This window comes from Paroedura picta, chromosome 9, assembly GCF_049243985.1.
Source record: "Paroedura picta isolate Pp20150507F chromosome 9, Ppicta_v3.0, whole genome shotgun sequence".
NCBI classification, from domain to species: domain Eukaryota; kingdom Metazoa; phylum Chordata; class Lepidosauria; order Squamata; family Gekkonidae; genus Paroedura; species Paroedura picta.
The window spans coordinates 18,745,789-18,761,941 of record NC_135377.1 but is presented as its reverse complement, the minus strand read 5'-3'; the positions used below and the strand labels follow the sequence as shown (position 1 = coordinate 18,761,941).

General features: G+C 43.0%; 1 protein-coding gene across 50 annotated transcripts in view; it reads left to right on the top strand.

The window, feature by feature from the left end:
- RIMS2 (regulating synaptic membrane exocytosis 2) overlaps positions 1-16,153 on the top strand; it is a 360,299-nt gene that overhangs the window by 335,011 nt on the left and 9,135 nt on the right. The window contains exon 1 of one of the 50 annotated variants that reach the window (XM_077351739.1): positions 6,505-6,891. The exons of the other annotated variants lie outside the window; for them this stretch is intronic. Within the exon in view, the coding sequence (XP_077207854.1) occupies positions 6,729-6,891 (163 nt within the window). The 5' untranslated portion in view covers positions 6,505-6,728. Of the gene's footprint in view, positions 1-6,504; positions 6,892-16,153 lie in introns of those variants that run through there. 50 annotated transcript variants of the gene reach the window in all.

Genomic DNA, 16,153 nt, shown 5'->3' with positions numbered 1-16,153 from the left:
ATGCATCATGGCAGCAGTAGCAACCCAACCATACATCTCCATCTTTTTAAGATCCTGAAAGAAAACTTTGAATCAAGGTGGAGCCAATTACGCAGTCAGTTTTAGGAGGGATTGAGAAAATGGCAGGGACATGTATAATAATAAAACGAGCATTTATAAAACCTTGTTCCATCTCTCTTTTAATTTGTTGGCTGAAAATCTAAAGTAGTGCTGCTGAGTTGTCTGCCTTGTATATCTTTAGGATCTCACAAGAACGGACGATGTGATATATACCAGAACTGCTGAGAAAGCATTCTCAGTCCTCTGCAGCAAAGATCATTCTCTCTTTTACCTCATGATACTCCGAGTAAGAAAAATGGAACACACGTAGCAGCCATCATGCTGTAGCTCTGGCGTCATAGTGTCCACCACGGAGAATAAACAGCCACGAGTTCCCACATTTTGTGCTAAGGAATAAAGTGTATATTAATCTGCATGCATTTTTTTTGCTTTTGTTTTACATAGTTCACTTTATTCTGCCAGTTGAAAAGAAAGGGAATATGCTTTTGAAAAGAGAACTTTGTGGTTCCAAGTGGAGATTGCGCACAGACATTGTTCACATTCTTCCAGACATCTTCACAGTGATGAAGGACGCAACCTTGGCTTTTTCAAGTGAAAGCCTGGATATTCAGCATGCTGAATTCATCACCCAAAACCAAGGGTTTTTTTTTTGCTTTCTGAGACTCAGGAGAATCCTGCACAGTCCTAGTTCAAATGCATGTTCATCATTCAAATTAGGTACAACAATGTACGTTGAGGGTTAAGCTTGAAGCTACTAGGAAAAGTTTCTAGCAGCTCATCAGAATACTTTGCTGAATATTCTGCATGTATTAGGTAATCCGCATATTGCTCAAGAAGTAAGCTAGAACAGGGGTAGTCAACCTGTGGTCCTCCAGATGCCCATGGACTACAATTCTCATGAGCCCCTGCCAGCGTTTGCTGGCAGGGGCTCATGGGAATTGTAGTCCGTGAACATCTGGAGGACCACAGGTTGACTACCCCTGAGATAGAGGATGTTATTACAAAACAGGCAACCTGATGTCACCCAAGGTATTTTATAAAGCCTTGTATGTCTTGCATTTAAAACTGTTGGAACCAGGTTAGGAAGTCCTAGGTTCTGTGCTCAGTGAAAGCAACATTTCACAATGCTAGCGCTTTATTTGACTTTTGGCTGAAATACAAATACTGCGACCGGAGTTACTACCAAGCAACTAGGGGAAAGAGTATTACCCAGCCATTTTGCCAGCAACGAAAATGCTATTACTACATACTCAGTGTCTTCCGTGATTACACTGAGTACTAACAGATGATCATAACAGTGGCAAAACAAAGATCAGTTTGAGTGATGGTTATGACGAACAGCAGCATGTTTGCAAAACACCAAGTCAATTAAGTGCTACCTTCTTTAGGACAAAAAAAATTCTGTATATAGAATCTTTCTGTGGAAGGAATTCTCTTTCATATTTCCTTCTGTGAAATGTAGTAGTGAGAAAGGGCTGTGTGTTGCCATTTTGTGCAATGGTTTAGACTTTACCATACTGGGAAAACTTAGTTTTGGCTGCGGGATAACATAAAGGGCCTGGGGTTGAACACAGCCTGCTTTGCTTTTGGTGAAAAGGGAAGGGACGAGGGCCTGTGATTCAGTGGTAGAATGTACCGAAGGACTTGGGTTCAGTCCCTGGTATTTGCAGTTAAAAGGATGTGAATGCTGGCAGGGGCTCGTGGGAATTGTAGTCCATGAACATCTGGAGGGCCGCAGTTTGACTACCCCTGGATTAGGCAGTAGGTGATGGGAAAGACTTGTATCTGAGACAGTGGAGTGCTGTTGCCCATCAGGGACTGAGTAGACCAATAGTCTAACTCAGTGCAAAGCAGCGTCACTATGGCCACAATAAAGGGCTATGCTGAGAATCATGGGACCTGCATCCTCAAAGGCCATATGGAATGAGGACTATAGCATGAAGGGGAATTGAGGGAGGTAAATCTGGCTGAACCCAGCTCTTGGAAAGGAAGCTGCTCTCTGCATTCTGCCAGAGTTCCCATGCTCATCTATGTTCACTGTAGATATGTGTTACATCTGGCCATAGTCTCTAAACAGTTCCCCACCACAAGCAGAAAACTTTCTTAATGAATACTATGGAGTAAATTAAATTCCATGTACACAGATGTATGAGCAAGGGAAGTGCATGCCCCCTAGAATTTAGCCTAATTTCCCAGCCCTTGATAAGAGGTTGGAAATGGGGAGGAAGAACCCAGTGAAGGAAGTCTGTCCTTCAATATATCTGACAGTTCTCAATTAAATCTCTTGGGCTGCATCCTATATCATTCCTTAGGTACCCAGAACTCTCAGGAAGGACTGCTGGGGGACTCAAAGTGCTGTTTCAGGAAGGAGGAATAATTAAAAATCCTTTCTGGGGAACCTATTCTTTAAATACTTAATTTTATTAGTTAAAGCTTTACTTATTCTCAGTCTTATTTATAGACTGCAAAAAAAAAAAAAGATTTCAATTCATTTTTTTCATTGAACTTTGAAATTTCCAGGCTTCACTTGAAGCAATATCACTAGTTGAGTTGAGGTTTTGTTTTTTTCCTCGCTATAAAAAGGAATTCTTTGTTCAATTGGGTAAGCTTTTCTGTGATGGAACATGCAATACGTTTGCTTCCTTGTGCCAAGCCAGGAAGAATCAGTTTGTCTTATTCAAGATCTAGAACAGAAAAACACAGCAAAAAAACCCTAATTTATTTTAGTTGAGTATGGCTGTCTCCCTTAGTCTCTGTAATAGTAAGATTGCAAATTGCTAAGAATTTTGCTGGATTCTTGCTAGGGAAAGATTTAGAGCAGGCCTTAGTTTTGTGCACTCCTTCCTCCTCCTGCGTTTCCTCCAGTCCTCTCGAAAAGGGCCTTAATGACTTTGAATAGCTTTGAGATTTAGCTGGGTCACGCATCTCCAGCAAGGAAAAAAATGGGAGCGGATGTTTGAGAGGCCAATGCTTTTCCCCCCAATACCTTCAGGGAGGAAAGAATAAGAAATGTTCATAAAGACCTTTAGTGAAAGTGGAAAGCAGAAAGCACAATCCCCTCTTTAGAGATACAGAAGTTATCTTATCCATTTGGTGCCTCTTAATAATTGTGAAATAGCCTTGGGGCATGGACGGTCCAGCCTCTCCAGGGCCAATCAGGGTGCAGCCAGCTTTCTTAATGAATACTATGGAGTAAATTAAATTCCATGCACACAGATGTTTGCACACAGCTGCACCCTGATTGACTCTGCCCCTACAGCTCCCCCCTCCCTCACCCAGCCCTCATCCCTTGCCTCTTAGACGTGCCTGGCTGTCAGAGGCAGGCACATCTGTGACTTCGCCACACCACTTGCAGGGCCCCCGGGAAGCCATCCGGCCGCGGGGGGTGGGGGGGAGACGGAGTGCTTCCCGGGGGCCTGGCAAGCATACCTGGGGCATCACAGAGGCTCTGGGTGTGCTTGCCAGGACTCCAGGAAGTGCTCCCCCCACCCCTTGCTCTCAATGCTTCCCGGCAGCCTGGAGAGCAGCTGGGGAGCTCACGGGGAAGACCATTTCACAGCCCATTCTTATGAACGGGCTTTGAAGCTAGTTAAGTATAAAATGAATTCCACTCCTATGTAGAACATACTGGAAAATGATTGTAATTCAGCTATCTGTAAATGAAATCTCACGTAAAAATGCTAGTAAAAGTGATGAGAAACTTTTTAGTCCACTTAATTACATGTATAATGTAGGAGGTTTTTTCCACAAAACCTATTTACATGGAGCTCTGGAGGGAGTACATTTTGTAGAGATTTTCAGACTAAAGTGACTGCTAGGTGAAATCTAATTGAAAATGCTGCCACATTAATATGTTTTTAAAAAGAAAGTTCGTTTAGCAAAATGAGAACTTTCATTTTATGACATCCTTTGTTCTCAGAAATTGGGATTTAAATATAGAGGTGGGAAAAGGTTGCTATATTTAGGCAGTGCTAATTGCTTAGGTCAGGATTGCTCCTTGTCTGTTTCTGTATTGTCAGGTTATTTTTTTATTTATTCATATTGTATTTATAATTGGATTTATATCCCACCACTCCTGGAAGGCTTGTGGTGGCTAACAATAAAAGAATCTCCCAATAAAATCCCCATAAAATAAAAACCAATACAACAGAGACGCATAATGCCTCTTGGGGGAGGGGGGATGTTATAGGGAGTGGCATAGATATTAGGTGCTGTTTCGTCTCTGACAAGCAGCTTTCATCTTAATTTTAAGAAGGGGTGCTTAGACACTTGCTGGTTGCTGAGTTTTCTTCCCAGATTTAGTTACTGACTAGGAATCCTTAGAGGAAGGATTAAGAAACATACTGCACATATATCTGAGATAGTACCATTCCACAAGAACCAATGACTTCATTCTGCTAAATGTCAGCCTTATTTAGAATGTAGAAGACCTTTCATCTTGCCCAATCACTATCATACCATCCATATACGCCTTTCCCTTGCTCATTTTATTGCATTCCAGTATCCAGTGATCATTTTCCCGGAAGATCCGGCTATTTCTTCTACCCTGCCCTTTGTGACTCTTCCACAGAAAATTTCAAGAAGATGCTGCATTGTTGGGGGCTGCCTCATTGTCCTTGCTGAGAGTGGGACAGCAAGCAGTGCTCTCTCTCTCTCTCTCTCTCTCTCTGAAGACTGAAGACACTGGAGATAATGCACAAGCCACGAAGGGTCCCCATCTGCTTAGCACCATACAAACTGAGGCAGAGTTGAAACAGAGGTTTTATTGTTCAGCACCAGGTGTGGATTTATGACCTTATCAAGCTTTGACAGCTGCAATAGTACACCTTTCTCCATGACTGGCTATAGCTGCACCAGTTAGATATCTGTCCGCTGTGCATTTGTGAAATATACATGTTCTGTGGAACAGAATAAGTACCGCTGCTAATTTTACCATTATAATTCAGGCTGCTTGCAAATTTCTGATTTGCATAGCCTTGGGTGAAAAGCATCGTGTCCATTAATAGGTATCTGTTTGCGATAAGAATGATGCACAATGAGTGGGAGTACTTGTAACCAGCTCCTTTCTTAGGTTTGATAGATGAGTAACTGAAATGAGTGAAAAAACATCTCAAGAAATGGCTTTAATGGAATCATGATCTGAGGTATGGGTGGTGATAAAGTAGGATTTTCATCTTCCTCGTAGCTGAGAGGACTGGATAAAAAGTTGCTTCTAAAAGATCTAATTCTGTAGAACAGGGGTAGTCAACCTGTGGTCCTCCAAATGTTCATGGATTACAATTCCCATGAGCCCCTGCCAGCAAATGCTAGCAGGGGCTTATGGGAATTGTAGTCCATGGACATCTGGGGGACCACAGGTTGACCATCCCTGCTGTAGAAGACAACTGGTATGGGTTGTAAGTATTTGGGAAGCTCTTTGTTATGTGGATGTATAAAGTGCCATCAAAGTCAACCTATGGTGACCTCATAGGGTTTGCAAGGAAAGAGGTTATGCCCTATTGCCTTCTTCTGCAAAGTCTTCCTCGGTGGCTCCCATCCAAGTACCGGCCCTACTTAGTTTCTGTGCTCTGATGAGATCAGACTATACTGTACTATTCCACACCCCTAAGTTTCTGACAGAACGATAATTTTAAAAGTTTCACAATTAGTCTCTCCACAAATTGGATCAGGCCTTTTTCAAAAAAAAGAACACAAACAAGTACTTTTCAATTTCACAAGTCTAGGGCAAGCTCCCCAGTCCCAGTACGTATGCAGCACTCCCGCCAATCAAAAAAAGAGCCAATGTGGTGTAGTGATTTGCACAAAGACCTGGGAGTCCGGAGTTTGAATCCCCAGTGGGCCATAGAAGCTTGTTGGGTGACTTGGAGCCAGTCATTCTCTCTGTTAGTGGTCCATGGTATCAGGCAGTAAATACGAGCAAGGTTTTGACGCACATCCCATTGTGGAGTTCTTGTTTACAAGAGCAAAAGGATGAACAATTTAACCATGTCCAGAAGACTTTTAAACAGACTTTCACGCTTAATTTTTTACTTTAAGGAACAGCGAGTTGTTATTGAGGGGTTGCTTTTTTGGGGGGGGGGAGGGGGCTCTTCCCAAAGGTAGGGTGGGGCCGACACGGTCTGAAGGGAACCCGAAGTTTGCATAACTTTGTCAGGCAGCCCCCTCTTGTTGCTTCTCCACCGAGTGGCCAGTCGCCGCCCCCGATGTGGGGCTTAAGCCTGCGAGTTCTGCGGCGACTCGGCTTTTGGCCGCGGGTCACCGTTTGGAAACGGCCTCCCCGCGAGGAGGCTGCAAGTGGGGCCGTTGCCGGCGGAAAGCGACGCCTGGGCTGGTGCGGAGCCCGGGAGGGTGACAGCGGGGCTGGCGGCTGTGCTGATTGGCCGCGCTAGAAGAAGGGGCGGCGGCCCCTCGCGCTCCCCCTCCCCTCCCCCCCCCCCCAGCCCCGCGGGCAGCCAAGGCGGCTGAGTCGGGCGCGTGCGGGAGTGCGCTCTGCTGCCGCCGGCGCCCGAGGGGAGCAGGGAGAGAGCGGGCCGCGGCCGAGGTGCCCTAGCGCCGGCGGTTCATTGGCGCTGCGGAGCCCCGGGGAAGGAGCACCTGCTGCGGGTGCCGCCAAGACGCCGCGCTTCTTCTACCGCGTCCAGAGCAGCAGGGCCAAGGCCGGCGCCAAGATGGGGCGGCAGAGCGCGGGCGGAGGGCGCAGCATGCAGCGCTCGCAGAGCCGGAGCAGCCTGTCCGCTTCTTTCGAGGCGCTCGCCGTGTACTTCCCCTGCATGAACTCCCTGGGAGAGGAGGAGGAGGAGGAGGCCGAGGAAGGGAAGAAAGCCCGCGGAGGTGAGACGACGACTTGGCGGGAAACGCGCAGGAGGGGAGGGGGGAGATGGGGGACTCCTTCAAGGGAGGCGACAGGTGCCTGGACGGCGCAGAACAGAAGATCCCCCCCCCCCCCGCCCGTTGTTCCCGTCCCAGTAAGCCTGGCCTGCTGGATGAATGGGAATTCTGGAGTGTAGCGCCCCCCGCCCTCGCCGGGGCTATAAAACAAACTTGGACGAGTACAGAGGCTGAAGTGTGTTCAGGGGCCATACCCAGAAGCTTGGTTTTGGGATAACTCTTTATGTCCTTTCTGTTCCTTTAGGCATCCTAAAATTAGTTATTGAAAGTACTGGACGCAGTTTTCTTTATGAGCCATTGCATGATTAAGCAAAACCATTGATTTCCCCCTGATTGCCCTTAGCGTTTTGGAAATCCTTTGACTTAAAAAAAAAAAAAAAGCACACTTATCTTCATTGCAAGCCTAACTCTGAGATTTAATAATTGGCTAGTCTTGAAGTGGGTTTGCCCCTTTACAAGATTGTGGCGATTGTAAATCACCTCCTTGGGGTTGAGACAGAAGCCTGGGTTGATACTAAAGAAGCAAGCCCAGGAAGTGTACCCTGATGGCCATAGAATGAGCTCTGTTGGTTTGCCTCTGCCACTGACTCCTGAAAATGGCCTTGGCCAAGCTGCTGTCTCATCCTCAGCCTTCCCTGTGAAATAGCGAAATCATAATGATAGCATTCCGGAACTGCACCAAGGATGCGAAGTGCTATGTAAGTGAGAATTATTATTATTAAACTGATAGTGATATCTATCAAGCTTAGATTTAGATTCACCCTGCAGGCCCTTTTCTGCTAACAGAGGGGGAAAGGCTCTTTCCTCTTATAGCACAAGTTTCTCAGTTAGCCTGAGAGAAGCGAAGGGTGTAAATCCCATGTGCTTTTCCCTATTTAGAGCACTTTGTATTTTCTGAGTGGGCCTTGCAAAAGCTCTGTATGGTTGGCTAGTTTTCTCCTAGTATTTTCAATAGGGAGAGAAAGCTGAGAAGATTGTTTCTTGCCTCTCTAAGGTGAGTTTTAATGTGTCTGCTTTCCAGCTCATGGTGTTAGTCTTTATCCGACATTGGTTCCATGTCCCCATTCCAAATATATTCACAGGTCACCGTGTTTCTCGTGCAACTCTGTTACAGGTGACAGTTCTGGTATGAACTTGGAGTGTGAAAGTAATGAATCAAGACTCCTCCGGGGCAAGTTATTGACTCTTCCTGCTTATGTCAGCTTTGATTCATGATTCTGGCATGTAAAGTTATCAGAGCTTGAAATTATTTTGGGGAGCCATTATTCTATGCTGTGAATCTTGTAAGCAGGACCTTGTCAATGCAGGATTCCAGTTTATTAGTTTTGTTGAGTATTCGGGTTTTCCCCCCACTAGGTACAAATTTGATTTCAATACTGGTGATGGGTCTGAAACATCCTTGATCACCCAGGTGGAGGGCCGGTGCCAGATAATAGATAGGAGGAGTGTGACCAAGTGTCCTGGGCCAGTGCTGCACATATTGGATAATGCACTTTCAAAGCACATTTTCCTGTTCCGCACAGGAAAATGCAGGTGTAAAAGCACATTGAAAGTGCATTATCCAATGTGTGCGGAATGAGCCCTGGACCTGTATGTAGTTTTTGATACCTTCCAGCTTGATATCCTTACGGGCTGGACCTGGGAGGTATTATTCTGCAATGTCCTTTCTCAAAGGCAGGTTGGGTGACTTGCTGCTCTACGGTCTATTATGCACAGCCATTGAAACGGCAGCATGGAGAACGCGGAGGAGGAAGAAGCGAAGCAAACCGCTTACGCACGGGACGGAACGCAACGGTGGCAAAACCCAGAGTATCCGATTATGCGGCTACTCCGGAGCTGCTTCTGGTTGCGCCCTGGTCCCGGGAAGCTCTACTTTCTTCCGCATCTCCCTAATGCGGCTTTTTCGGCGGCATACGTCAACTCTGCGCCCAGTTGCCACCTGCGGCGTGATTTTAGCCGCCATTCCACCCCGAATGTGGACCTTCCACTCTGTGCATAATGGGCCTACCACTTGCCTCTGACCTACAGGGTCCTGCAAGGTTCGGTCGTATTCCCCATGTTTTTCAACATCTATGTAAAGCTGCTGAGAGGCTATCCAGAAACTTGGTTTAAATTGCTGTCAGTATGCAGATCACATTCAGTCCTACCTCATACTTTTAGCCAGTCCCAAAGAGGCTGTGGAAACCATGAACAGACACCTGGAAACAGTGTTGGGGTGCATGAGGGCTAATGTGAAGCTTGATCTCAGCTACACTAAGGTGCTGCTGGTAGGGAGAAGGGTTGACCCAAGAACTAGTATGTTTCCTATTCTGGATGGGATTGCAATTCCCCTAAAGTAATAGGTTCCTAGTTTAGGGTTGTTGCCGGATCCACTCCTCCTATTAGATAGGTGGCAGCAGTGGCAACAAGTATCTTCCATCAGCATTGACTTATGAGCTAGCTGTGGCCTTCCTGGGCAGAAACATTTTGCTACTGTGGGCTATGCCCTGGTACCATCTAGGTTAGATTACTGTAATGTGTTGTACGAGGAGGCTGTCCTTGAAGAATTATAGCTTGAAGAAGCTATAATTGATAAAGAGTGCTGGGGCCAATATGCTGATTGTAGAAGTCATATTCTTCCAGTCTTGTTCCATCTACACTGGCTCCCAATTAGCTTCTAGGCACCATTCAAAGTGATTCTACTGGCCCTTAAAACCATGTATCATTGGGAGCCAGTATATCTTAAGAAACACCTTCTCCCATACGAAGCTACCTGTCCACTCTGATTCCTCATCAGGAAAACAATGCTGGAGGAAATAGAAACTTCTTTTTTCGCTGGTGCCGTGATCCCAATCCAAATTGAGCCTGCATACACCCGTGAATTAAGTGCCTAAATGTGAACTGCCAGAACGTGTCCAAAGACACTGCCCCTTCATGTTGGGACACTTAGTCATATATTGTAAGCGATCAAAAACCTACTTCAGTATCACAAAAAACGTATTGAGGTTTTGTGATATATACTGCAGAAAAGCTAATAATGTCTAATCATTGGACAGCTCTAACTCGTGATCACATTATCACTTCTAGAGACTATAGCAATTCACTCAAGTTCCCTCTTTCCATAAGACCATTACTGAAACTTGGCATGGAAAGATCTATGAATTTCTGCTCTCTGATGAATGTACAAAACTGGTATATGAGATATTCACTCTCCGTTTAGTAACTGCATTCATTCATCAGGATAAAAACTGAGCTCTTACTACCAATCTGTTGCTTTGAAATGTGGCTGGTAAAAGAGCAGTAACTTAAACAAAAAACTATTTTGCAAATGTTTTTACCTTCAGGTGGGATGGATCCCACAAATTTGTTCCAGTAGGGATGGTACTTTCCTCCACGGCAGAAAATCACTTCCTGACACAAAAGCCTCTAGCTTGCCTCGTAATATTTTCATATGCCAGTTTGTGTACATTTTTGGCACATGTTACATGCAACAGTGGTTCAGTAATGTGGGTTTGATTGTGGTTTGGAGGAATGATAGCCAAGGAACATGGCTAATCTGTTTACGGGTAAGGTTGGGGCCTACTTCCACTATAGGCAATCATGTGTCAAGTTATTGTCTTTTATTCAAATAATAATCTGATGATTGCACAGATACTTTTTTGACAGTAGAATAATGCAGTACATAATAGTGTTGGGTCCAGTTCTGAATGTGGATTTAGAATGAAGTTGAATTGTTGCTGTTTTAGAGACTTAACGTGGCATTGCCTGGTTGACTTGGCTATTGACCGCGTATTCCCCCCCTCCCCTTTTTGACCAAAAATTGACTTTTCAAGCACTTTATGGGAATTCATCCTGTTTCAATACGCAGTGTTCCTTGGGGAGGGAATTCTCAGGTAAGCTAGATTCAGACATGGTGGAGGAGTGCCTAGAGATGTTTCTTGCTGTCCTTCTGAAGATCACATCAGTGTTAGCTGGGAACTGTTAGCTAGAGTGGGATTAAGGCACAATGAGAGGGTGCATGGCTTCTTCCTCTCTTCCCACTAATTGCATTATAAGATCTTTATGTTTGCAACTGAACACTTGTATCTCATGGACTGTGACCTCTGAAGTAATTGCATATTATAAGCAAGCCAATTCTATGGCAAAGGTTAAGACCATTTCTTCTGTTGTGTCCCTGGAAGCCATCTCTCATTTTAGAACCAGTATACTGTATTTTTCTGTTTTTCACTACTCTGTTGTTCAATCCCTTTTGCTGCTTCATTGGGACGTGCTCAAAGGACACTTTTTAGGCCATAGTCCACATGGTTTTTTGGAGCTTGAAAACCTGCAGATACTGCTTTAGCTTGACCAAGGGACATCATGTAATTCATAGAATATTTCTGTGAAAAGAAGGTATGGAAAGGCTTACATGTCAGTGCAATATCTGTTAGGTATATATAGTGGGAGTGTGTGCTCAGAAAAAGCAAGTGCTCCCTATAAAACACTTTCTGCACATAAAACAGTATCATATTGAAGAGACGTCCACTTTAGAACATCTCTTGGGATGCTGATGTGGAACCTTTATCTACTTTCTCAAATAGTACAGCACAAGAAATAACAATACACCTCAGATTATGTGTCTCTGTTCTGATTCAAACTTAGTTTAGGATTTTATGGCTTTTATACTACGAGATCTTCTTTCCCCCATCTCTAATTTGTATGTCATGAGCAGTGCTAATACCTATATGTGCTTTTGCTACAGACATTGTAGGTCAGGGTTAGTCAACCTGTGGTCCTCCAGATGTTCATGGGCTACAATTCCCATGAGCTCCTGCCAGCATTTGCTGGCAGGGACTCATGGGAATTGTAGTCCATGAACATCTGGAGGACCACTGGTTGACTACCCCTGTTGTAGGTATTTCTGCTTTCACTCCCCATCTCCCCCGCAGCTTGACTGTCCCTGTTTTCCTGTTGCAGAAGAACAAGAATATTTTTGTGGCCTCTCTAATTCATGTGGTGCCTTCATACCAGATGTTACCGACTGCAGTCGGACAAAAAGGATCTTGACATATACCAGGTGCTAGCCCAACCATGTTAGCTTAAAAAGTTTATTATGGTATCTAGTATTAGAAAACATTGTCATTAAAATACAAAACCCTGAAGACTGAAAAATTCACTCAGTTTCTATCATTTGGGGCTGGCTCTTACAACCAAATACAATATGTCATGACCTAGGTTAAATGTACCATGTTGATTTAAACCTCTGCATATCAGAAAATGCGTATTCCTTTTCTGCACTTTACAAAGTATTCAGAAAAGAAATGATAAGAGAAAAAATGCATTGGTGTTTAATGCTATTACTCTTCCACCAGGCATGTGGTGGGGACAATTGACCCCTAACATCTACAGGTCCCCCCCCCCCCAGACTGAGAGATCAAACCTGCTGAGGGAGTGTCAAAGCTTTTTTTTAAGTGTTGTTCTAATTGTTCCAATTGGTGTGTTTTTGTTATTGTTATACTGTTATATTGATTTTGATAGTGTTCTATGTAAATGTTCCAAAATGTTTTATGTAAACCGCCCAGAGCTGTAGGGAAGGGCAGTATAAAAATCTAAATAAATAAATAAATTAGAGGCTTCACTTATATACAACTCAACCCTTCCATTGGCATAAGTGCTCGACTGTTCATACCCCTTGATCTGTGTTCTGAGCCAAAATAATATACTGGGAAAGTGACGGTTTTAAATATATAAGAAAGTTGTTAAACTCTTTAAACACCTTTAACACATTTTGTATGTTAGAAGTTAAATTTGAGCTCCAGGTGAGGTCATACCAAAATCTTTTAAGGCTCATCTGTAAAAAAAAGAAGAAACAGGCGGTCTTAAACTAGGTCAAGCGCTCAATATTGTATTGCTGTCTCCATACAGGACAAACTTCTCTATTTAAGCTCAAACAGTGCTTCATTTTGAGCATTATACATATGCCTCGGAACTGCAGACTCGCGCTGGAAGCTACTCTACATAGCAGTAGGGGGCAGATTCAGAGATCTACCCCTCCTACACAAGAGTTGTTATTGTATGTTTATGCAAGGAATAGACAGCCTTTTTGGTCTTTGTGCCAATGAAATGCAAGATCTACTTGTATGTCCACAGAGAGGGCATGTGTCCCTTCAAGCATTTTTGTGTCTACATGACCATTTATGCACTGGGAACTTCACTGCCCCAGCTCCTGTGCAGGACCACAAATCGGGGGCGAATGAGGTACACCAGGCCAAATGCTCCCCCGTGTGGGTGCAGGAAGAGGTGGGGCAACCTGTCATGACTAAAACTCCAGCCTGCAGTTCAGCATGAAACCTCCAGTGTATAAACGGTCCATGTTTGTTTCTTCTTGCATGTGACCTTTTCTGTATTCTGTATGATTATCACTAGGACCTATGTATTTATTTAAGGATGTCTATTTCACCTTTCAACTAAGCTTCCATGATAGCTAAGAACAGTAGTCAAACAAATAACAACTAAAAATATCAGGTTAAATGTTGATCCTAACAGCTGCCCAGCATTAGTACCCCATAATGCAGATGGGGAACTAAAAATGAGACACAATGGCTTGCCTAATGACATCTTTTGAGTTTGTAGTAGAGGCAAGATAATGATGACAGTAGGGCTGCTAAGCCCCCAGTGGGGATAGGGAAATCCCCTACAGCAGGGGAAAACTTCTTACCATAAAGTTTTTGGTGATTCCTAGAAGATTTCAGAAGTGAAAAAGGTAGCTCTAGGAATTACCGCAAACTCTGTAGTAAGAACTTCTGGTTTTACTACAGAATTTCTGGTTACTTGGTGTTCCCCAGAGTTTATTCCCAGGAAGTTCTAGGAATCACCAGGAAATGTATGGTAAGAATTTCCTGTGTGGATGAAGTTTTCTTTTTCTTTTAATTTTTTCTCATGAAATGCAGCCCCACACCCCAGTTGCCACCCTGGCAACTATAAATGACAAAAAAAAGAAAGCTGTGTACCATCTATTAAGAGTTTGGGTGTATTTTCATTAGTGCAAGTAGATTGCAGTCCTGACAAGCAGTGCTCCACAACTGGGGTGCTGCCAAGAAGACCCTGTTCATAAGGAGTGCTGACAGCAAGGCCTCTGAAATCAATGTTAAAATAGGGCAGGTTTAACTTGGTGCAAGCTGTCTTTTAGAGGGAGACCATGTGCAATGGCTCCTTACATAATGAACGCTATTTCTAAAGGTGTTATCACACTTTTTTGGAATCAGTGCTGAATGCTTTTCAAGCTAGAGAAAATGCAGGGCAGTATATTTAAAATCTATGATTCTGTAATATGCAGCTTCCACAAATTATGAAGATGCTTCCTGCCCATGAGACTCCATAAAACTGCTGTTAATTTTTGAGTAACATAAAACAAAAAATAAATGACCTCAATAGCAATACTTGTATTGAATTAATTAAGATTTATCACTCATAGTGACTAAATATCTGGTTTGTATTTTGTTATGGAAATGATTGACAATATCTGCAATATCAGTAACAATAAAGTGCACTTTATGAAATCCCCAGACAATTATGAGCATTTTGCCAATGTGATACTACGACTACTACTGTGACAGTATATTGGAAGAGCAACCACTGACGAAGATAGAACAGAAAGCGGGTCACTTAACCTCGGATCCCGTTTTGGTTGACTCTTTATGTTTGATCATATGTTTGACCATTTAGACTTTATGTTATAACCTTTTCACTTATAAACATAGAGAAGACTACTATATCATTGTGCCTCGTGATTTCCTTATTTCTTCTGAGTCCATATAAGCATTGTACAGCATTGCACATCAGGCCCCCTATTTTAATTTCAAATTGGAATGAAATTGTTTAGAGGAACTTATCAGGCACCTAGAAAATGTATTCAATCTGTTTGTAGAGCCAGCTTGATGTAGTGGTTAGAAGAGCCAGATTTGATTCCGTGCTTCCCCACATGCAGCCAGATTGTAAGCCACTGTGAGACTCCTTTGGGTAGAGAAAAGCGGCATATAAGAACCAACTCTTCTTCTTGGTTCAAGATGGCTTACAATATGAATAGTACTGAAAAGGCCTATTTGCACTATGTTGTAAAATCATTTCTATTGCTGTGTAATAGCTATACAAAGATAGAGCAATGTTTTGATTAAAAGTACTTTGGCTAAAAAGGTCAGGACAGAGACTAGTCCCTATTGGTTATGAGCAAGGCTGATGTGGACAGGTGGATACCTTGTTGCCTAAAGTTTAATATTTGTAAATGAAATTATGCCAGGTTAGCATATGAATTCAATGGGCCATTTAATGGAATCATAACTACATACAGATAACTAGTCTCATTTTCTCATACATCTTTTTGGGTACACTTACAGGTGTCCCCTTTAAAATTATTTGGGGTGAGTTAGAAAAAAAATGTAAATGGTCTTGTATTGGATATATGGGTAATTGGTAGTTAATCATTTTAGCCACCATTATGCATTCAAATAAAAGTCATATTATTTATTAAGAGCTGGCCTAGAATAATGGAAGCCTAGCAGTAGTTTAAAAAAGAGCTCAAAGATTCGTGCCAACCAAGAGACATTTTTCCAGGGTAGAAATTAAACTTGGGAACTTTCTTTCTCATGCTCTTGGGCCAGAGACTACAGCAACAACATAAGATTATGTTTAAGGATGCAGTTATGGGATTTTCAGACCATTGAGAGTTTAGCTGTTGCTTACTGGGGTATGGTATATTGTCGTATTTTATCATTGTGGTCCAGTTATACATGATGATCTATATCCTGGCTACTTACGCAGTAGAGCATAGCATACTTTCCATAATTAACGGTTTCCTAACTAAATATAGTCATAAGTTCTCTCCTGTGTTGCGGTTTGTGTTGCAAGATTTGAAAAATCCCAGATGTACTTTGGATATGGATCAAAACATTATTGAGAAGTCCATTATGGGAATTGTGGGCGTGTCTTTATTTACTTCAAGCCAGTAAATGACTCAAGATTTATCCCTAGTCTCAGTTCTCCATAATAAGTTATTGGAACTGTTTTGTGTACATGATAAAGTTATCGACTTGGTTTCACAATCACATACAAAATTTCCTAAGTATATTTGATTTGCTATTTGATGTATCAATCATTGGTGATTGTTTAGCTTCAAATGGCTAGAAGAATAGTTTCCTGAATATTACCAGAAAAATGAATAATGATGCTCCTGTAAAATTATTGGGGGGAA